General features: G+C 39.8%; 1 protein-coding gene across 1 annotated transcript; it reads left to right on the plus strand.

Annotated features, from left to right (window-relative positions):
* The first annotated feature begins 14,849 nt into the window (after positions 1-14,849).
* Positions 14,850-22,785, plus strand: caprin1a (cell cycle associated protein 1a). Its single transcript, XM_070903182.1, has 17 exons — positions 14,850-14,945; positions 16,478-16,612; positions 16,946-17,008; positions 17,221-17,307; positions 17,638-17,879; positions 18,092-18,174; positions 18,294-18,449; positions 18,532-18,584; positions 18,694-18,777; positions 18,891-19,052; positions 20,034-20,142; positions 20,302-20,363; positions 20,703-20,834; positions 21,147-21,306; positions 21,630-21,818; positions 21,931-22,037; positions 22,186-22,785. The coding sequence occupies exons 2-17, from the start codon at positions 16,478-16,480 to the stop codon at positions 22,270-22,272; spliced, it is 1,911 nt and encodes a 636-aa protein (XP_070759283.1). The 5' UTR covers positions 14,850-14,945; the 3' UTR covers positions 22,273-22,785.
* The last annotated feature ends 1,139 nt before the right edge of the window (positions 22,786-23,924 follow it).

The following is a 23,924-nucleotide window of genomic DNA, read 5'->3' on the forward strand; positions in this document are numbered from 1 at the left end:
TCTAATATCCTGGAATGTCCTGGAAGCTGCAAGGACGAAAAAAAAGTCCTTTCAAACAGGATCTTAATCAGAGTCATGTTCCTTCTTTAATTTGAGAGGACATTTGCACAGACGCGGATGCCCCTTTCTTCAGATGGTCATTTATCCACTTAAGGAAGAATAAGGAATAATACAAGAATGAATGGTTGCTATTTCTGCCACACATATACTGTCAGTGTTCACAAGTTAGTCCTAAGGCCTTTCCTCCTATTAATTTAATCTCTGGCAGTGGATCCAAATATTCATTTAATTCATAAGAAAGATGTGACATAAATAAGGGCTGACATAACAGATATTTTATCCATGAATCATAACCCGTACATCTCCATTGGCACTGTGCCATATGTCTGTATTTGTGGTTGTGTTGTTGTTATTATTATATGGTAAATGAATCTATGAGAAAACAGAAGTAGTACAAAGGGAAAGCGAAAGGGAGTTTCTAGTTTGGTTTGTGTCTCGCGAACACATGGACACAATGGTACACTTACCAGTTTATTATGTCAATGTGTTACTTCACCATGTGCCCATCCCATGTGCATGCACAAGTGGGACAAAATGATGAAGATACCGCTCAATGTTATCCAGTCCAAAACAACACAACCACTAACTGCAAAGAAGTTTCATCAACACCTCAGTGTCAACAAAACAGACTACTGCATTGGATTGTATCATATTTTACATCAGCACGTCCAATATTGATTAAACCTTTAATTTGTGTTTAAAAATACTGTTGCATGTGTCACTTCTGTGACTAAGCATCAGTTCAGAAGGGAAATCTTTCAAAGTAAAGGTTCCCTTGGTAATTACCAACAAGTGTTTGTAAATTAAAAACATCCCTCTTCGGAGTTAGTCATGGAAACTTGTGTCATTGTTTTTGTTTCTTTTTTTTTTAGAAGTCTTGCATTGCTTTTCCTGGCCTTTGTCATATTATAGCTAATTGAAAAACATTGCTTAACTTAAATTGGAATTAATTAATTAAAACTCATGAGCGATCACTCAGTATAAGAAGTCATGACGTTTTCTTCATTGCTTTTGTTTTCCTCCTGTTATTCTGAAAATTATATTAAATTATATATTCTCATTTATAAATCAGTAACATAAGGGGAAAAGGGGAAGGGGAATTGACTTTAAATAATAGTTTGACACTGGAGGTGAAATTAAAAGTGCCTTTTCCACAGCATCACCATTAATACTGTCAATTTTGCTATTATTATTACCAGCAATATTATTATAATTAGCAGTAGAAGTACTAGTAGCAGCGCTATAACTACTGTTGCTACAGGTTGGAAGTGTGGGACATTCATATGTTTTCTGTGGTTCACTCAACTCTGTGGAGATATGTATGTCAGGTTCAGGGAGCTGCCATGCTGGCAACAAAGCCCTGTTCATCCTGCTTCAGGGTAACCAAGTGATTCCAATTAAAGCTGCATGTGTTGTTTACTGAGGCTGGGGTCGTGCAAGTCAAACATGAAGGAGTCTGATCTGAGAGTCTGAAGTAGAGAGCAGAAACCTTGGATCACTCTGACCTTCGTCTGTTCAGACAAACACTGAGATCCACTGACGTTTTGAGCAGGTGATTAAAGCAGTCTGTTTCAATCTTTACATTATGTTTGTATCTATGTTTTCTAACTTATTTACAAAAAAATCAACCTTCATATGCAGCACAACTACAACTTATAATAACACAGAAGACAGAACAGCAAAGTGACCAAATTGAAGGTGAGCAGGAAAAAGCAAGAAAAATCCATTTGTTTTCGTATAATATGACTTCCGCTGACTGAGAGAGAGGTGACCAGTCTGAGAGGGCAGAGGAGGGAGAGGATAAATCAGGGAGTGAGGAGAAAATGTACACAGCGTTGAGTAATGGAGCTTACTGATGCTCTGGCAGAATATTGTAATGCAATAGTTTTATCATCATGCTCTGTTGTATAGTCTCTTGGACTATATGACACTATAAGTTGTGTCACTTTGTGTAGCCATAACAACAACAAAATGACGTTAAAACTGTATAATCTTCCAAATGGGTAACATGTTATCACTGTCAGGGATTACTAACAAGGATTTACAGATTCAACAGTATATTTATACACTCAGTCTTCATCACAAGCAAATGCAACGTGCCGTGCTCCTAAAGGTTTGTGCTATGCCACAAGTGCAAATATGCAGTGTGAAGGGCAGTGCAAAGGGTTCACTGTAGACAATGTGCTATCGCAATTCAGAAAGAGCGAATGTCCCTAGATGAGCTTGGTTGTGCTCTACTGCAGATTTTTTCCCCAAAATAGGCTATGGTTATCTTGAAACATACATTTTAAGGATTTTCTAGACATATTACAGCACTGATGGTCATTATGAAAGACTTTCTCAAGGGTATTGTTGGCAGTCTAACTCCTTGACCTTGTAACACTAAAATATGAACGCTATGGTGGCTCAGTGGTTTGCCCAGTGGCCACACAATAAAAAAGTCCAAAGGGCCTTTCTGTACAGAGTTTACATATATGTAAAATATTTGCAAATGTCAACAGTAGGTCAACTTTTTCTTAGCAGTGAGTTTTCATTAAGTTTGTTTGTTTTTGTCTTTTTTGTCTGTTAGTTTCAGGTCAGAGTGACAGTAAAGGCCTTGTTCATGGAAGACATTTTAACATGTCACAGTACTTTATTTTAGCATGTAGAACATCAATACATCCTTTATAATCATATATTTGTTTTACTAACTAATAACTGCATAACTCAAGTAGTGGATGCATGCAAACATTTGCAGAGAATGACCAGAAACCAGGTTTGATGATTACATGTAAAAAAACAAAACAAATCACTAGGATACTCCAAAAACAGGACCTTAATGGGTTACTAGTGCATGTAAACGCACTCTGTGATGTTCCTTTTCAACAATAAGGACCTTTTCTCCCCAACATGTCAAATTATCATCATTGACTTTTGACAAAAAGTTCAACCTAATGTCTAATGTACTGAATAAAAAAAGCTTTGCATGTTGGAATGAGGAACATAAAAGACAGACAGGATAAGTTGATTATGTAGAACGAACAAAGGGGCGCACAATTTGTCTAGACTTCACTGTGGGTAGAGCAGCAAAGGGCAGCCTGTTGGCCGAGTGTCGACATCAGCTTGTGACTTTCTGACTGTCAAAGTCGGGGACTGTGACTGTATGGAAGGAGGGCTCCCTGAACAAATGTCCTTTTCATTTCATGCTTTGCACCCATACAAGCTGCTCCTCTGCTGCTGATTCAATTGCAGCTAATCACTCAATTGCAATCACATGTATGAGCAAGTAAATAACCTATTCAAAGGATTGTGCACAAAAATAGGACGTCTGAGAAAGAAGTGGATTCTGGTGCATCTTACTGTGCAGATTGAATGAAAGAGTTAGTACTCCACTACAGCCACAATAAGTGAGGAAAGGCCTATGAAACAGTTTTCCTTGTGGGGGCTTTTGCTAACAGAGGAATAAGTGAAGGAAGTAAATAAGGCTTGGCATGTTGACTCAAAACTACATTTCCCAGGAGCCCTAAATGGACAGCTATTAAAGTTTAATTGCTCTCCTTGCCCTTTGGAAGAGCTGCAAGAGCACTGGTACATTTTTAGAGCTACTGTGGTTAGGAAGCAATACTTGACTCACACCTGTCGCAGTTAGCAAAGAGAAGTATTGACATACGACCACTCTGTGTCTCATTATCTCAGAAGTTGTTATATCAAAAGGAAAAGGAAAAAATAACAAAGCACTATCCAGAGGGAAAGAGTGGATGACAACAACACTTAAAATTTCCAAATGCCAGCCCAATTTCCCCCTCACTCCAGAAAAAAGACAGAGAAAACAGAGAGTATCTGAGCTTTGTTTCTCAATTATTTGCATAATTCACTTTGATGGGTGGATACTCATCTCAATCCCTGGCTCTTTTGTATTTGCAGATTACAAAAGGCCTGTTTCCAGCGCCGTGCAGGCTACCAAAGAAGAGACTATCAAAGGGAAGGAATGGGCTTTCAAGTTAGGACCCTTCGATTGTGTTACAGATTGGTTCCAGGTGAGGCAGCTTTGGGAAGTTCAGCCGGAGGAAAATTGCCCCTCCGTGCAGTGCTTGTGAGAGGCAGGGAGGCTTCACGGTTGGCATGGTGCTCCGGAATTCCAATACTACTCACGTTTGGTGGGATTTCTGAGGGATGAACGCTGGGCCTCAAAAATCTTGTTGTGGTTGATTGCAGCTACATTAAAAGCTAAGCCCAGACAAAAAGGGGTATACAGAGTGTCTGGCTGTTTCAAAAAAGCATGCTGAGTAGCTGGATAGCACCACAGTCCGCAGACAGTAATTGCCAACATAATGTTCAAAACATGCCTTTGATTCACTCATAAGATAAGTCCTGGATTTATCTTTCAAAACAGACATTTTCCAGTTCCACTCTGGTGTTAACGTGATTTTCAAAATGAGCGGTTCATGTTCTTCTTTTTCACACATGCTATTATGGCAGGAAAGTATCTCAAGGACTCCTGGCAGAGATGTGCCATACACAGGGCTCCTAAAGTACATCATAGCGCATAGCCATGCTTAACCATTATTCCGTTTTCCCTCTAACACTGCGCTGATTTATCGACTTTCTCAAATCACACTCGGTGGAGAAAACTAGCTTTTGATTATGTGGCGATATATCTACACAGATTTGACTGGCTGTCCCCTCATTTCATTGTCGAAGCAACAAGTTTCAGTGGATCTTTGACGCAATTTAACTACAGTATTAAAGCCTGTTATCATATTTGCCAATCGATCCTGTTACCTTGACAACTTCACAGACTCCTCCAGAGGCGGCACTTGTTTTGTAACCAATATCCCGCCATCATCATCTTTATCTTCTTTTGATATGCTAGTACCCACCCCACCCAGCTTCAAAGCCAGGGCCTTCTGTAGAGTTAAACACATCTTAGCTAAGTCCTCGGGGAAACTCTAAACAGACCCTAAAGCGTTTCACACGTACGCAGAGTGATTCTGTATGTCTGCTGCACACACTCTGTCAGATCTGATCTGAACCAGGCTATGTGTGGGAAGGACAATTAGGCAGAGACCAAGCTGAGCCATGCACAGGCGTGCCAAGCCATGGCATTATGCATCACTCACCTGTCTGGCCAAATAAACCGAGACAGGGAAACATCTGCTCATGTTTTCAAACTGGGCAAAAATGTCTGTCCCATTTTGTTCATTGGGAGTTGTCTATTTTAGCTTTTTGTTGCAACATCGCACCACTAACAAAAATAAGGTCATAATATCATTATTGCTGCTTATTTTTTATTTTATTTTATTCATCATACTCATTTATCTCTAATAGTTACTTAATTTTTACTTAATTCTTTACAGATTTTATTTGTTTATTTGCAGCATCATGTGCATGCTTGTGAGCGGTGCACCTGTGAGATCGCAGAGGAGAATCAAGAGGGCTGTTGTGGAAAGGTGAATTTTACATTGAGTGAAAAGATTGTTTCCACTTTCACTGAGCACTGAGAACAACAACAAAGAGGATCCTGTGGATGAAGGCCACACAGAGCAAATAAGCTGTTATTCCACTGTTGTTTGGAAGGATTGTGAAGAGATTGGTTTCGTAATGAAAAGAAAATAGAAGTGATGTTCCCATGACGGATTTGGTAAACTAAATTGAGAGAGGCTGCTCTGTCGGCTCGGAGTTCACACCTCTGCCCACCCCCTCCCATCTTCCCTTCACATTCACCCCTCGTCCTTCAACCTCATTGACTCACCCTTTCCAAAGAACCTGATCTGGCCTAGAGGCCCATGTGCTCATGTCCTGTCGAGGATTTGTTGATTTCTCTAATCACTGTTCCAGCTCTGCTTGTCTTTGTTTGTTTTGCAGAACAAGCAGCAAACACAAGCGCTTAAGACGGTCCCATGGAACAAAGAGAAGAGAACTGCTTGAGGACACTGAACTCTTGATTGCATCTGTAAGGTCACTGTAATTACTTTGTCCTGCATGCTTTTGTCCTGAAGTACACTGTGGCAGAATTATGTCAAGCGCAATTATGGATGAGATTTCATTCTTTCTTTTCGTCAAAAACGCATGCACAAGCTGACTTCAAATATGTCATGGTAATTCTTGCTCGTTTAGTTCTGTCAACATGCGACTGGACTGTGTTTCTTGTCATTTTAAAGAGGTTGTCCATGAGTGGACACACTGTCCCGCCTAATTTGGAGTGTGGGTATATTTCTTTCTGTGGTGGGTGTTTTCGTGTAAGATCTGGGAGGAGATGCACAGAGTGTAAGGAGAATGCTGCTGAGAATGAAAACCATGAGGAGGAGGAAGTGCTGGAACGCTGTTCATGGTCTCCTCTCTTCACTGACAGGGGGAAACAAGCCCTGCTGGCGATCTGCATGGCTTGGCCTTATTTCACTGACAGGAGAGTCTGCATTCTCTGAAGCCCTCCCTGTTCCTCCTGTGTTTAAAACCAGAACCACAGCTCTGTTCCTATCCCGAGGAACCCAGACGTGTACCCCCTGACCCCCTAAAATGTTTATTGATATGAACTGAATGGGCACGATGGAGGTTTTGTTATATTTTGCAAAGAAAAGAGTTCTTTTTGATGGAGTCAAGCCAAGAAAACTAGCAGAGAGACAGTGACAGCTCATTTCTAGACAAGGAGACTAAAATCAAGCGACAGAAAAACTGTATTAGTGAATTAGCAATAAAGAGTGATTTAAGGGACACGGCGACATGGGACATCAAAGGCCTCAGCTTGAGCATGAGTATCACTGCAGTCTCCTCTTTACCGTGCAGATACAGAGCAACAGGAGGGATTCGCCACAGCTTGACACAAGTCAAAGCAAGACAAGCCAAACAGATGTCATGTTTGACCAAGATACATACGGTTAGCACATATGGAGGCTACTGCAATACGTGCTTCTTAGACTTGTTAGTGACACAGCCAACAGATTAGCAAGCCAGAAAGTAGCAGCTTTCCCAACAGCACATCATCGTTTTATAGGACAGGCGGACTGCCCAAATTAATAGATCCATAGACTAATAGATAGACTATTTCTGCTTTTCCTTGCCCGAATGTTTAACGTTCCATCAGAGCACATCGCTCACCAGAGTGTAATTTTTGGTCGTTTGTTCAATGAAAAGTTTGGAAGTTCCTGCTTGCTTCAAGTTTCAGAAGTCAATTTTTAACTCAATCCAAATTCGAGACAGTTACTGCTTACACATGTTGGTGCATAACTACAAGAGGATTTGCGTCAGAGGTAGTGTTTGGGACGGGGCTGCCCTTCGTAAGTTCTGCTCTGTTATCAGTTTTAAAACGATATGCTCATGGTGTTTTTGCCTCAGATTTAATAAACCAACTTAATTAAATGGTTGATGATGGGAAAGTAGCCAAGCTCAATTTTCTGCAGCCTGTTTTTCTCTGCCTGATGTAACATAAGGCTGCTTCACAATGAATGCACAGTCACACCACCACCAATACCACTTGCTCTGCAGCTTTAACTACATAATGAACTGTTGTGCCTCAGATGTCAGTCACACACTGTCTCTCTCTCTCTCTCTCTCTCTCTCTCTCTCTCCACAATTTCTCCATGAACCGGCACACTTTTTAAAGGTAAAAGAACATGTTTTTAAAATATTCATTTTATCTATCTACCTACTGTATTACAAAAAAGAACCAAAAATATGTGGTTTGGGATTTTTTTCTTCAGAAACAATTTTAACTACAAGAAATAATTTTACTTTGCCTGTTTATGTTTCATACATACGAGTTAACAAGAACTTTTTAATGTAAACAACCATATATTTCTTCACTAAGAGGAGGAATCAGTTATTTACTATTTCAACTGCCCTTGGAAAGTTGGTGGAATGGGTGAGAAAGAATGGCACAGTAATTTCAAATACGCAGTGTAACTCTAAAACATTTTTACAAGAAATATCATTCACTACTAAAAATAATAAAAAATGCTGCATCACATCACACAATTAATACCATTTATATACATTTGCACAATAAGATTGTTTTTCACCCTAATATTTGTGCTTGGGACTCAAACCCATGCTGGGAGCACTTGAACATTAAAATGTCGTTCAGTGATTAATTCCATTATTAAGTGATTAGTATTTGGGAGTTGTGTGGTTTGAAATGTTTGTGCCTTTTTTCTTACAATGCAATTTTACCAAGGCACTTTAGTCTAGTCTAGTCTTCAGTCTAGTGATGACAACAGGCACAAATAAAGGTAAATACACACATTCTGCTGTACACAGACAGCAGAACATAGAATAACATACAGTATATATACTTTTATACCAACAGGGCAAAAACACATGACCTCCTGTTCACACGCACATATAACACAGATGGAGACCTGTTGTGGAACTCTGGATGACTAAACTCGGTCCTGGTCACTGTGGTGTACTCGTGCTTCTGGTACTTTTCTTAAATGGTGCCAGTGTGTGTCTGTGTCTGTGGTGGAGTATAAAGGTGCTGGTTGCTCTGTATAAATCCACATACTGTGACAGATGCCTGGTGGATAATGTCAAAATCCTGCCTTTCCTTAAAAGCTCTTCAAGCTCAATCCAGAGTCTGACCCCAGATCATCTGCAGAGCACCTGCCACGTCAGCCCTTCATCACCGCCACAACGCCCTCTCACTCACCAGCTCCAGACATGACAGACATGGACAGAATAGTACACAGCACTCCAATGGCACTACGACAGCGAGGGATGGGTGGGAATGACAGACACACAGCTTTATGTTATTCCCGTCATTTGAAATAGCAATCAAAGCTGATCTAATTAAGCCAGTCTGTATAATTGACGTCTTCAGGGAAACGCTGACAGCGTCCAGATACTCTCTCTTTCTGTGCAAACGTCTCACCAGAAGTGCAGGGAATTCTGGGATACAGGGCAGTCATGACAGAGACTTCTGTCGAGGATGTTAACCAGACATCAACCGCATGTGTGTCCTGATGTTGCATGAATGCTTATAGGAAACAATCATGCATATATCAGAGCTCTGTGCACACTCATTTAAAACAGTAATGCATTTGTCATTGACCAGGTCTGCACTTGTTTGTTTTTAAGCTCTGGCTTGGCATATGATGAATGTGTATTACATTTCTCATTTAGACACTGTATCTCCGGGCAGTCATGCAGGCTTTTTCTGTACACGTCCTCCTGGTCTGACTGCCCTTTTATTTCATACAGACATTAGATTTAAGCTACTGGTATTGGAGCGCTGTTTATTAGAGTTTTCGTTTTTTCCTGACCTTAAAGTCAAAGTTCTGCCCCTGAAAGTAATAACTTTTAATTTTAGCTAATATTCGAGGAGGTCAGACATTTTTGTGGCCATTCACAGTTGGTGGTTGATAGCATCTTCACGGTCAGGCTACATCCAAGTATGTTTCTAGTTTGACTTGCTTGGATGAAGCATGCTGTATTATTATCTCCACATCGCTTTTGTTTTGGCTTTTCAGCGGGGATAGATTTCACCTGAGGTGGAAGTCAGTGGAAGTCCGTAACTTTGAAATACACAGACCAACAGCGGAGGTTGTTTGGCACAGAGTTTAGGTTTCGATTTTCATCCAAGTTGATTTGAATCTAAACGCAGAGTAAACATGACACATTCCATCTGCTTTACAGCAAAATGGATTGAGTTTTAACAAAAAACCACAAAACTCATCTCCTGTCATCTCTGGTGAGGATCTACTAAAGTCTGGCATCTGCCATTTTGATTTTGACTATTTTCACTGTGTGTAGCCTCTGTGTTATTGTTACTATACATATGTAGAAGTGCTAATATAACCCTTTAACCTGATCTGCTATAATGGACCTACTTGCAAAATTGACTCATCTAGTGTATGTCATACAGAGACTTGAAGAGGTTGCTCTGTATCATTTACTGTTATTCAGTCTTAGATGTTTATTAACATTAACATACTTGCTCTTGAATATTCCTCTTAAATATAATCGACAAAACCTTGAGTATGAAGTGCATAATTAAATTTTTACCACTTCTATTTATCTAAATCAGAAAATCAGTTGATAAATTATATTTGTCTTATTTTCTCCTGCATGAATTGATATAAAGGTAAAGGTTCTGACATTTTCTACTAATCATACAGCTGGAAATGGAGAGCTGCCCTAACCATGTCCATGACTGACAGATGTTATTCCAAATCTAGTTTCAGAGGTGGTCGAAAGTCTGTGAACCTCTGTTGGTGTTTCATCCCCGAGCTGGCTTCACAAGAGTTCCCATGATGCCCTCTGGGCCAGGCTCTGTAGGACTAAAGTGCCAGGTCTGCTCTGGTTTCACGGTTTCAGATAAGATCAGTTTGTGTGTTGGATTCCTGTCACTGAGCAGACCAGGTTAGCGCTGACCCAGTACTAAGGTTTGGGCTTCAGGAGCCAACACTAGTCACGCAATGCAGAGCAGGAAGTCAAAGGTCACAGTTTACCTTTCCTCCACCTTTGCAGTGACTTCATTCCTCACAGTGATAGCATGGGCTTGGACGATGTTTCAGTATTATAATAGCAAGAATAGTTTGGGAGTGAGAAACCATGTCAATTTTATTCCCGGGTAATAAAGGATGCTTTTGAGACGAGATTTGGTTTGAATGAGCTGAATTACCAGCAAGCACATACACGCGAGACATATTCGATTTTTTTAAACAGAGATGTTATGTACATTATGTGTGAACACGCAAGCAGGACAAAAAAAAACAGTAGAAAAAATAAATAAATAAATAAAAATTATGACAATTCAGTATGTAGTCCTGCTCACCCTCCTTTTTTTTTTTTTTTTTACCACATGTGAATAATATTTTCAATATGCAAATACAGCCTCTATACAGACACTTGACAAAGACTGATTTGCATTGGAAATATGTTGAAAAGCTGTTTGCTCTTTCTCTTACAAATTTTGTTAAATGTGATTGAGGAGATATTTCAACATGCTTCCTCAGTTCCTTTTTACATTGTTTGAAAATGTGTACATGTGTGGCTTTTTGGTATATTTAAGTGGGGAAAGACATTTGTCCAACCTGCTGCATTTACTGGAAGTCTAATTCAGTGAGTAGTTGCTACTGAAACTAGTGTCTTCTGTCAAACTGAAAATCTTTCACTCATAATTTGGCCAAACGTAACATGTATGTGGCCAAAATACATGTTTCACTAAGGTCTGGCCTTTATTCATGTTCTGACTTTATTAAGATCGAGTACACACTTTGGTTTGGTTGATAGCAATAAGATTTAAAATATGCAAACTGTTCTTGAACTATGTTATATGTAAAGCAGATGTTCTGAATTGAAGCTTGACATCATCACTTTTTAACCAGCTGTCACATATATCAAACCATGATGTCTTTAATGGGTTGACTGAATTCACTGACTTCTGTGTGGCTTTCTGATGCAGACTGAGAACTTGTGATGAAAGAAAACCTAAACATGTACACAAGTGGAAACCGGGAACGCTTGCAACTTGGAAGAGAAACCTGAAACCTGAAACTTATAAGTTGTACAAGTTACCAACTTTGTTTTGTTGTTGTGGATACAAGTTTCAAGGTTAACAAAAAAAGAAAAGAAATCTTTGTCAGTGTCGGGGTCTGACTTTGAAAGTATAATATATACATATTAAGATACACACTTAATGTTTGTTATACATATATTCTTTCTTGATCATAATAACAATTTAATAATAAATATGTTTCACTCTTGCCTGTTAACATTCGTCCTAACATGTAACGCACCAGCTGTGGACAGTAAACAATGACCATCTACTGACAGCCATGTGATCCTTGGAGCTAATAAAGTTATTGAAGATACTTCAATAAAATCATACCCTAGTCCTGATTGTGAGAGGCAAACATTTTTGAACACATGCAGAGCTCCAGCTTTTTATTCAGTATCTGTTCGTTATCGGGTCAAAAGGCTCATTATGAGATGTTCTCACAACTGTGATACTGTGTTTCATTTTAGGTTTGAGATTCAGACAGAGGGACAAATATGCTGGGGTTGGACTGAGACCTGTTGTGAGGGACTCAAACAATGAGGAAGAAAAAAATTACTAAGAGTACGTCTACAGTACTGACAGGCCATCCAGCATCAGGCCATTGCCAAACAGTATATGGATGGATGGATGTATCTCGATAGATGTCATTATCAGCAGGATCGCCCTGCTCCTCTATGACACCTTGTGAGTTACAACTTTTAAATCTACACAAAAAACAGACAAAAATTTTTCAACTCAACTCTCTGTGGCACAGGACATTATACGTCATGTGGCATCTTGAAAATGCCCACATCACCAAAGGCGTCTTGTAAATGCACTGCAGTGAGAAAACAGTGCATTTGGTTTTGAAATGCAAAGGATTGAAGATACTTATCATCATAGTTAGTCCCAAAGGACTGCATTGTAAACAAATCCACCCTTGAACCACACTCCAAAATCAAACCTCAATCGCATGAAATCGCAAATTGCAAGATCGTGAATAAAATTCTCCGGGTGTAATAATGATAATGATGGTAGTTAAGTGGAGATGCTTGTAATCTGTCTGTAACACATGTGGGCCATGAATTATTAATGTTGATCAACTAACTGAAAAGAGGATGTGAGCTGCACACCCCCTGCACCATAAAAAAAATCTGGAAACACCCAAGATCCTGATTTCACCTCTGTGTTTCTGGTGACTTATCATACAATAATAATGGTAATAATAATAGCATGGTTAAGATAAATAAGAGTGTGAGAAAGGGTCACGGACAAAAACATGTAACGACACATAGTTTGAAAGGGAGAGTAGAAATAGAGAGAGGGGAAGCCAGAGGGGTTGCAGATGAATTCCTGTTCTTGCCTGGGCTGCACACAAGTGGTCTGGGGCCGAAGTTTTTGTGGGGCTCTTGTGGTTTTTCAGCCAATAAATCCTCCGCACACATTTAATCCAGTCAGATGTGCTGCAGGAGAGGAGCACTGAAGGATGTACGGCCATTATTTGGCAGCCCATATCAGAGAGAGGAGCTAGATATCCACACCCCCCCACCTCCCTAGTTATGCACACGCTTGTCATCAGACAGAGAGCCAGACACAGCGATCATAAAAGAGGTGTGAAAATTGAGTGTGGAAGTTCATTCAAAAGGTCTGAAACTCTGAAGGTTTGATAATACTGATGCTCTCATATGCTGAAATTTTACCAAATGATGCAAAGTGTGAGACATCTGATAATAAAAATGTTTCTGAATCCTTTTTTATACAGCCATAATGGAATAAGTATATATATAAATGTATAAATAAAATAACTAAGTATAATAAGTGATTAGATCATATCAACTCAGTCTATGTGGAGAAATGTGTAAATGTCAATTGCACAACATTTTTAATCTGCTCATTTTAAAGTTTTGATTAGACTCATAAACTGTTGGTGTTGATTTTAAGACATGAGTATTAAATCAGCACTACCACTGTTAGTACAAGTGTACTGGATTGTGTTTTGGCTTGGTAGTATTTATGTGGTACAACCTGATCATTACAGTCAGTCTGGTATACTATCCAAAACTCAGATGAAACTCCTGCTCTGTTCTTTGCTGTCGCACTTCTATATTCCACTTGCTGCTTCAAGTTTCTCCGCAGTTAAGGCTATTGTCCACATCACCCCATGGCTGCTGATTCATACCTTCTGTACCCACTGAAAACTACAAAAAAGACCAAGAGAAGCCACTTTAAAATTTCAACAACACCACGTTGAACACACAAGGATCATCTGAGACAGCAGCTACAGGATTTGGCTTGGAGATTGTTTTTCAGCACATTTTAAGCATAAAAGGCATAAGGCCAGTATATGGGGCACCGCCGCCATCTTCTGTTCATTCTTTGCTATTGCTCGAAGTAATTTTTTGTTTCAGTATGACCATCTCTTTCCTCCAACATCTTCATAAATTTATCTCATCTTGCACAATTGTGGTCTAAGTAAGCTGTGAGTTCTGCTTGAGGAGTGATCATGGGACTGGGACGAGAGGACGTTCTTTCTTTTTAACCCAAGTCACTCTGTTTATATCAACAACAGCTGGATTCAGATCCTAAACCTTTTGCATGATGATATCAATAATCACATTTTTGAGTGAACATTTTTAGGATGTTTAGGAAATAAGTGGTTCAAGAATGACAGCTTTCCAGCACATTTGGTGGGTATTTTATTGGCTGATTCCAGTATCTTTAAAAAGAATGTATTTAAATGTGACTACAATAAAGGAATAACAAATACATGAATAAACGATTCATTGCTTTCCCACCAAAATTGTATTCCTCGCAGTGTGGAGAAGGCTTTGAAACACTATTGAGACTTTAGCCAACAGAACATTTACAGAAAATATAACTGAACAGTTAACTAAGTAAAATGTAAAATAAATAACTAAATAATTCTTTATATATTGACTTTTATGTTGGGGAAGTTTAATCATGATCTCTGTATTTCTAGAATTCTGCTATTTTACATAAAGTTGGTCTCACATCATATTTGTGTCTGTCACTGAGAACAAAACAAACATTCAAAACAAAGAGTGCCTAACATACCGGACAGGCTTTGACATTAATAAGGTGAAATATCTTTTGACAGAGAAGGAATAACATAAGGAAAACGTAAATATGGAAATAGAACAAACCATTAACGTGCAAATCACCAGGTCTAACAGCAGGATAATGACTCCTGTATCCATTTTAATATGTATTTTACTGTCAGGCAGTCTTGAGTTTAGCTAAGGGGGTCCTTGTAGCCCCTACCGTTAGCTCAGCAGCAGCTAGTCAGCCATTGGCTGGTGTGTGCCTGAGCATCCTTCTAGAAAAATACCACTGAAAGTAAAAGACTGCTCTTATACAGCTAACGTTTAATCCGACAACGGAAATCTCTTTGAAGACAAAGAGTATAAAGGTATGGGATTCATGCCATCACCAACGAATGTCTTTTTAACCTGTATCTGCTTAATAATTCGCCTTTAGTCATCTTTAACGTACTCGAGACGACTGCACAAAACGAGTTGTCGCAGCGTCCCGAGATGGTCTACTGGTTTTTCAGTAATAAACGTAGTGGAACGACATTTCTTTTATATGAACCTAGAATAATTGTTTCTGTTGATTTAGTTTTAACTGACATCCGGTTAACTTGGGACATTAGCCGCATAACGTCAACGAGCACGCTAGCTTCTCAGCTAACAATGGGACAAGGAGATTAGGACCAGTGTTGCCCGCTTATTAAATTGATTTGATGTAGCTAGCTAGTGCACTAGTGAAAGGCTAGCTTGTTAACGAAGCCCAAAAAAGGAGTAAACAACGTTAACATGACGAGCGTATAACTGGCATCTGTCAATAAGTTAGCCGGTGTCGCCAAGGGAGCTAAGGTTTTAACTTTGATTAGAAGGCCGACATTTTAACTTGTGTTAACTTCCTTTGTCAAATTCCTAATTTAGTTCAGCGTCCTTAGTTACATGTATCTAAGCCCAACTAACCTTGTAATTACTTTACGCTAGAGACTAACATTAGGTTATGCATCAGGGTAAACATTGGTTTTATTTGTTCCAAATCAAAGACGGGCTGATTTGCTCGATCACTCCGGGCCCAGTGTTGTGGGTTTGAGTCTAGCTTCAGTATCCTTGATGTTAGACGACATTAAGTACGTTAAGATAGTAAAAGCAACTAACCACTGCTTGAAATATACCAATCACATCATCCTTGGTAACGTTAACCTCAATATCGGATCTATTTATATGAAATCTCAGCTCATCGTCAGGTGGCAGTCGACCCAGACAGCAGAGTGAATACTGTTTAATGACAATGTTTATTGACCACTTTTTAAGAAGTAAAGAAGGCTTTATTAATCAGTGTTTCCGTATTCTCTCTCTCTCTCTCTCTCTCTCTCTCTCTCTCTCTCACACACACACACACACACACACACACACACACACACACACACACATACATATCCAGTCAGACATACATAGCTCCAAAGAAATGTGTTCATCTGAAAATCAGTTGTTCTCATTGTTATATATTGTATGGGCGCAGTAAACAGCTTATACATTAATAATAATGTTAAACATTCTAATATAAATAACTTAGACATTTCTTTATATGTATCAGTGATAAATATCCAAATGAGATATATTTTGTACTATAATTTTACTATAAACTAATTTTACAACATTCACACACTGGTTTTTAAAAAGTTTAGCTGTGTATACACTGCAGTGCATTGCCCTAATTTGTCAGCCTTGTCCTAATGGTTTAGAAAAGAGCAGTCCATGCCATGTGCTCTTCTTACAGAAGATGGACGTTGAAATCACTATAGTCTCTGCTTCTGCTCAGGACTAAAGTTTGATTCGACTGTGTTTGTTCCTTCTATTCAGGCCAAAAAAGTCCCCAAATCTTATCGTCTTTTAATGTGTATAATACATTTTCTCCCCATAGATGCCTTCAGCGATGGTTGGCAACAGTGCTGTCCAGGCTGCCATGCCAGACCTGGGAAATGGAAATCATTGTGAGGCCATGAAACAGGTTCTTGGCGTCATTGACAAGAAGGTCCGCAACATGGAAAAGAAAAAGGTATCTCTTAAAAAAGGTGTTGTCACATTATTTTCTTTTGTTTAACCCTAAGCAGGGTGTGAGATTTGTGTTTTGTTTTTGCGAATGTGTTGACGTTGATGTTATCTGACCTAGTTTATCCTCACTGCCATAACTCGTGTCTGGAAAATAATGACTCTTTTCTGACTAGATCCACCGTCACATATAAAACCACATTGAAAATTAAGGCTCTCTCAACCACCTGTATGAGAGATCAATTTCTGTTAAGCAAGGATGTACTCTTTTATTATCTGTCTGTTTTGTATTTTATCTCAACTTAAAATTAACATTTTGTGTATCTCAATATTGTTACAGTCCAAACTGGATGACTACCAGGCAAAGAAGAATAACGGAGAAAGACTGAATCAGGATCAGCTGGTAAGATTAGACAATGGCAGTTTGTATACAACTTTGTTTTATTGCAGTCGGCTGCAATATAAATGCAATAAAATCTTATCCACCTACATAATAATAAATTACAAATAATAACAGAAATGCTGTCTAATAGAATGTATCCGGTTCTATTAGAGGAAAATCATTACACATACATTCATAAAAATCTAAATTTTTTTCCCATGATGTGCATGAAGGAGGCCTTGTTGAAGTACCAAGAGATCATCAACAACCTTGAGTTTGCTCGAGAATTGCAGAAGAACTTCCTGGCATTGGGCCAAGAGGTGAGTCCTGAGTTACAATTGTTCTCATAACTTTTTGATCAGTTGTTTTAAATTATTTCAATGTTTTTTTCACTGTGACATTGCTCTTAAGTAACATTTAGTGGCTTCAACACCAGCAAATCCTGTATTCCTTTTCTTCTTGAAATATTTGAGGTCATTGAGAGCACAGCAGAGTGATATGCATTGATCAACAATACTTGTTGGACCCTGCTCACTGACATTTTAGATTTTACATGAACTGGTTGGAACTTAGGGGGTGGGTTTGTGATTTGTTTGGGAAACCTTGTTAAACAAAATGCACCAAACATGTCTGACTGTGTGTGTGTTCAGGTTCAAAAGACAGTGAAGAAGTCTGCAAGACGGGAACAGCTGCAGCGGGAGGAGATGGAACAACGGCGGCTGAAGACAGTTTTGGAGCTTCAGTTTTTACTGGACCAGTTGGGAGATGACAGTGTCAGGCAGGAGCTTAAGCGGCCTGATGCCACTGGTTCCCCTTTGCTCACTGACTCTGACCTCACATCCCTTGATGAGTTTTACAAGCTGGTGGGACCTGATAGGAACTATGACGTCAGGTATGAGGGCACCTGCAACTTTCAGTGCCACTAATATTTAAGTGTGCAGTGGTTACAGTGTACTTAGCACTTATCATGCTTAAGTATGTTGTATAGATTATGGTTATAATCTGTGAACAGCTGCATTTGTTTTACCTGCTCAGTGAGGAAGGATACAGAGGGCCAATAGCATACTACCAAATTATATATTTACCCTGTTGTGTAACTTGCAGGTTGACTGATCAATATGAAGAGGCCTCGCTACACTTGTGGGAACTGCTTGAGGGCCGAGACAAGGCTGTGGCAGGCACCACATGTAAGTATTTTCATGTCCCTTGATCCCCCACCACCCATACACAATGAGTTACTTAATTAATGTATATTTATATTGTTAAACCATGCTTTTGCTTTCTAACTTGTCACGCTTATTTCTAGACAAGTCACTGAAGGACACTCTGGACAAAGTGCTGCTGAGCGGTTACTTTGACAGAGCACAAACTCATCAGAATGGGACGTGCGAGGAGGAAGAGGAACAAGTGGAGCAGACTGCGGTGGCTGAGCCTAAGGCTGGGAAGCAGCCATCAGAGCCTGGTAACTGACAACACTTTAGCAGATATGTGTGTTTCTTTGACCCAGTAAGAAAACTGTCTTCACATTTGCTTATTTTCTCCAGAAGGAACAACTTCTGAAAAATACACAGAGCCAATTGAAGTGGAAACCACAGAGGTGAGATTTCCAGTATTTGCATTTATGCTGCATAACAAACCACACAAATCCTAACTTTGCAGTTTAAAGCTGTTTTCTATATTTTCTTACATTTTTTCTTGTGTTATAGTTTGTAAACAGACAGTTCATTCCAGAAACTACATACAGTAGTACAGACAAAGACCAAGTGGAGGAGTGGCCAGTGGAGGCTCAGGTATGCTGCACTACTGTATCACCACAGTCCTTAATGCCACTATTCAATTTGTCAACACCTTGTATTTGCGTGTACTCTAATGTACCTGTCACATGCGTCTGTGTGTTGAATAGATGGTGAATTCCCTCCAACACCAGCCCCCTGCCCAGCTGGCTACAGAACCAACCGTTACTGTGAACCATGCTACTCCCACTCCGACCAATGACCCTGTGGTCAGAAAACAGGCAGTGCAAGACCTCATGGCCCAGATGCAAGGGACGTACAACTTCATGCAGGTAAAAAGGTCTAGCATATAATGGAGTGTCCAGCTCACCGCTGTTACTGCTCAGAGATGGACTCTGGAATGTGTTATTCACTCATTAAAGCTGGGGTAGGCAGTTTTCTGGAAAAGGCAAAAAGAACGTCAGAATTTGAAAACACAGCTCTCCCCTCTCTGTTCTACGCTCCGCCCATCAAACGAGCACATCCACGTGCTTCATACGCGCACGCAACACAAGCTTGATCTTGACTACAGGCAACCACCAGTGAGCCGGCCCAGGAGTTCGTCGGGTCAACCCTTTGCTTAATTGCCATGCCAACTTTTCCTGCTGTAGTTTTCTGCCATTGTATCAGACTATCTCCTTCTGAATGGCCGTGCATATGCATCTGCATTCGTAGAGGTTGGGTTAACAACCAATAGGAACGCCCTCTCTCTATAATGACCTGTGATTGGCCAAAATCTCCTGTCACAGGCTAGATTTTTTGAAGCCTGAAAACAGAGCCATGAGGAGGTGCAGAATTCAAGTTTCCTCTCAGACCACTTGAATTACAGTATTCTGAAAGCTTATTATGTATTTTTTTTACCCAATGATGCCAAAATAGAACTGCCTACCCCAGCTATAAGATACCCAATTGATTCATGTAGGGAAATCCTTGTCTCCCTTCACATGGAGGTCAATAATGAAAGGCAAATTAAAAAACTAAAAGACATTAAAGAGTTAAAATAAATAGAATTCCAATTAAATAAAAAAAACAACTCAGAACAACAGGTCAGGATAAGCTTTCTGATAAAAGTATATTGTAGGAAGAGAAATTAAAAGATGATACTGACTCAGCCAGCCTTATTTTCTCATCAGCTCATTTAAAAGGTAAATGCTTGGACATTGACCCCAGAACTTTCAGTTAAAGGGTAGTGTCCCAACTCACTTTGTTGCGACACTGTCCCTAAACGTGATCCATGACCCAACAATACATTTATTCTTGTTCGGTTCTCCTAGGACTCTGTGTTGGAGTTTGATGGCCAGGCTCTGGACCCAGCCATTGTGTCTGCCCAGCCGATGAAGCCTGTGCAGACTCTTGACATGCAGCAGATGGGCTGCCCTTCAAGTGAGCGCAAGTTAATTGACTTCGACTCTGAACAGATTCTCTCACAGATTCTATTGAGAAGGGTCTGGTCGCTGTTTTTTGTTGTGGATATATTATCCTAAGAGGGCAAAACACCAGTTAGTAAAGCGTACTCCTCTTCTTTTATTTTCTTCAAAACAGCCCTCTCAGAGTCCAGACTTCCTCAACCAAGTGCAGTGTCTGGACCACAGGAATCGTCACAAGTAAGTAGAGTGGAAGCACTTCAGGAAGTGGTTGGTGAGACTTGGTTGTTTTACTTTGCCTGAAAGAGTGGTGCTTCCACTGAATAACAAGAGTAGTACAGGATATTTCTTGAATTATGTGGGCCGTGTTTTTAAAAGTACTGCTACGTGGATTAAATGCGATGTCCTCTGACATGTCATGATGTTATCTACTGTGTATTACAGGGAGATATTCATTCGAATATGATAATAAGATAGAAGTTAGTTGAAGGTGAAAATTCAGAGATCCCGTCTCTTCCACTGACCTCTCCACAACCTTGTTTCCTTGCCTTCTGAATTCCCTCCTTCCTCCCTCCCCAGGCCTCGGTGTCTCTGTCGTCTGAGCAGTCCCTCGCCCCATGTTCCCTGTCCTCTGCTTTCCCACCTGTCTCCAAACCCTCCCGCACTGGAGGCATCAATGTCAACGCAGCACCCTTCCAGTCAGTGCAAGCGGTACGCTTTCTATCTGGGTCCAACTGAACAATATAACAGTGGACACGTTTGGATTTATTTAATACATTCTTTTGGAAAGTGTTAGGTTCCATACTTGTTTGGTTAGCAAAATGAATCAAATATTTAAGGACAGTTAACACGGCTTATTAGTAGAAGCAAAACCCTCAACAGACAACAATTTGACATGTCCCCTCATTTCCCCAATTTCCCAAACCTACAGTGCATCTGGCTCCCCAGATGTTCTGTAGAAACTATGATTGTGATATTGTTTTGATACCGACACAAATACATAATTTTTCTTTCCCTCTTCAGGTATTTAATTTGAATGCACCTGTACCTCCAGCCACTGATGGCCAAACAGATCCTCTGAAGCAACCCAGCCAGTTCCCTTGTGGCTATGGACAGGGCTTCAGCAGCCAGTCAGAGAGTACTGTAGACCAGCCTGACATCCCACAGGAGACATTACAGTCAGGTGAGGGTCGAGCTTTGGCTGGTTGCATGTCTTCAGACCAAGCAGTTTACACACACTGGAAAAGCTGTTGACATTGTTTGGCATCACCTCTACATTCACCCAACAGCATTCACTCCGTAGTTTCGCCTTGCTGCAAGACAAAATATCCCTTTAATGACAATAAAGTTGATATAGGAGTCGATGAAAATGCACTGAGGCAAAAAACTGCATCTTTTTCAGCTTGCAGAATGTTATTTTGTATATTAAAGCTAAACTGCATAACTGACAACTCACCTGTGCAACATGGGCTTATAAAGTCTTCTGTCTCGTTTGCTTCTGTCCAGTTGTTGGTGGGTTCCAGCCCCAAGAACAGGTCATGTCCTCAGCAGGAGGCCATGAAGAGCCCTCTCCAGGGGCAGGGTTTGGACAGTCGGGCCAGTCCTATTACAACAGCAGGGCTGTGCCCAGGGGTGGACCCAGGAACGCCCGCGGTATGATGAACGGATACCGGGGCTCCTCCAATGGATTTAGAGGTACAGTCGTCTAACTATGTTTTACAGAGACATTAGGTCATTTGGCCTCATGATACATTGTAATGACACAATACATGTTGAAGTTACATAAGTTAATGTCTTTTACCATCAGGGGGATATGAAGGCTATCGACCTCCTTTCTCAAATGCTCCCAGTGGTGGTTATGGTCAAACCCAATTTAACACGTCTCGGGACTATTCCAACAACGCCTACCAGCGGGTAAGAGTTCCTTTCATTATTAACTTAAATACACTTTATGTAACAAAAAGCTCATATAATATATTATCTGTTATTCAGTGCATTATCTTTAGTTTCAAAAGTGTAAGATGGCTGTTAACAAAAATTAAATCCCTTTTGTTTCTTCAAGGAGGGATATCAGCCAAACTACAAGCGGGGAGCTGCCCAAGGGGCTCGAGGTTTGTCTCGAGGAAATGCTCAAGCAATGCGATCCTAAAGGATCCCTGAGGACCGCCAAGTCGCGCCACGTTTAACATTCAGGATTTTTGAATGTGTTTGCCCCAGCTCACTTTTATAACAATGTTTTGTTTCTCATTGGTAATCTTATTTTTTTAACTCCTGGCCTACTTATCAGAGTCAGCCTGCTTTGGTCTGTCTAGATCCTCTTAATGTTTTAACACAAAATGCTGAACTTCACCACATGTAGGATTATCAGCAAGTCTGTGTGATATAAAACAACAGATATTCCTGTAAACTTGAAAGATTTCATTAATTTATTTTTTGTACAAAATAAATGCAAAAAATACCCTGCCACTGTTGATCTGATTCCATGAGAATGATTTTCTTCTGCCCTGTGCTGTCAGCCACTTTTTCCTCTTGATCTTATAATTTTCATAAAGGCATTTAATGTTTTGGTTTTTTTTACCCCTCTGTCACCTATTGCGCCATCACCTCTTTGTACGCTGATGTTATTGGTTGAGACTGTTTCAATAAAGTTGTGTTCTATTACTGTCTGTTTAATGATACTACTTTCCTGCTTTGGTGTGCTTTTGAGGTCGAAAGTTCTGCTATTTTAATTTTGTTTTTATGTCAGATCAGTGTGGTTAAATTCTTGAGTATTGTCAGTGGTTTGGCGACAGAAGTTCTGCCCGTCACTGAGCCCTTCAAACCAAAGACATATCAGACTACTGGTAGTCTGTCTTCTGTCACTGGGCCACATACCATTTATGTAACAATGTGTAGATTTAGATTTGACAGCATTTCACTTGAAATGAAATCCTTCTATTAAGTACATTTTGCTAGGGTCATCCTGACACTTTAATTTCAACAAATAAGGTGCCATTGCTTTACATTTTTCATGTATTGTATATGGATTGTCCGTACTTAACTGTTGTTAACTGAGTTTGATAGGTCATTCATCAAGTGATCAAACCTCTTACACACACTGAAAGGTCGTAACTGTTTTATTATCTTGAAATGAGGTGTACAGTTTTGTCAAATGACTATTTTATCCAGCAGCAAGCGATCGGAAAACATCTGTACGTTGTGCAAATTATGACGCAGTATTGTCTCAAAGGAACACTTGGCACACATAAAACAAATGACTCAACAAAAAGAAAACAGTATGTTAATGTCTAAATTTTGTATAAAGTAAACCCACAATAAGGCAGACCTGTTGTTTCGCGCGATGCAAATTAAGCCTTCTTCAACAACACCTGTTTGCCATGGCCACAGTTTGCCAGCTGGAAGAAATCACAGTATTACATGAAAAAAGCAACCAGGGTAGCAGAGCAATAACACCAAACTGGTAATCGGCAGGGAAAATACACCATGCTATTACATTTTTCAAATTAGGACCAAGTAACACACATCTGGTGCCAAATACAATGATGTGAACTGAATGCAAATCCAGAAGATTTCATGATATCACACTTGGACTTCAACAGACAATGAAAAGACACTGCTAATATCAGGCTCTAATAAAATCTTTAAATGAACTGAACCAATTTAACAAATCCAGAAGTTTCTTCAACAAAATAGTTTGGTGTCTTTCATCACAATTTTCAGAGTAAAAGTCTACACCTTAATTCATTTGCTTCTTAACATCCCTTTTTTCAATTTATTATTAAACAAATGAAGAATCATGAT

The sequence above is a fragment of the Enoplosus armatus genome, chromosome 1, assembly GCF_043641665.1.
Source record: "Enoplosus armatus isolate fEnoArm2 chromosome 1, fEnoArm2.hap1, whole genome shotgun sequence".
Classification (NCBI taxonomy): domain Eukaryota; kingdom Metazoa; phylum Chordata; class Actinopteri; order Centrarchiformes; family Enoplosidae; genus Enoplosus; species Enoplosus armatus.

Excerpts from the sequence above, each read along its gene's own strand:
- caprin1a (XM_070903182.1), top strand. The coding sequence starts at position 16,478 with ATGCCTTCAGCGATGGTTGGCAACAGTGCTGTCCAGGCTGCCATGCCA. Across the intron at positions 17,880-18,091 it reads GATAGGAACTATGACGTCAG|GTTGACTGATCAATATGAAG; the intron begins GTATGAGGGCAC and ends TGTAACTTGCAG. Across the intron at positions 19,053-20,033 it reads GGACGTACAACTTCATGCAG|GACTCTGTGTTGGAGTTTGA; the intron begins GTAAAAAGGTCT and ends CGGTTCTCCTAG.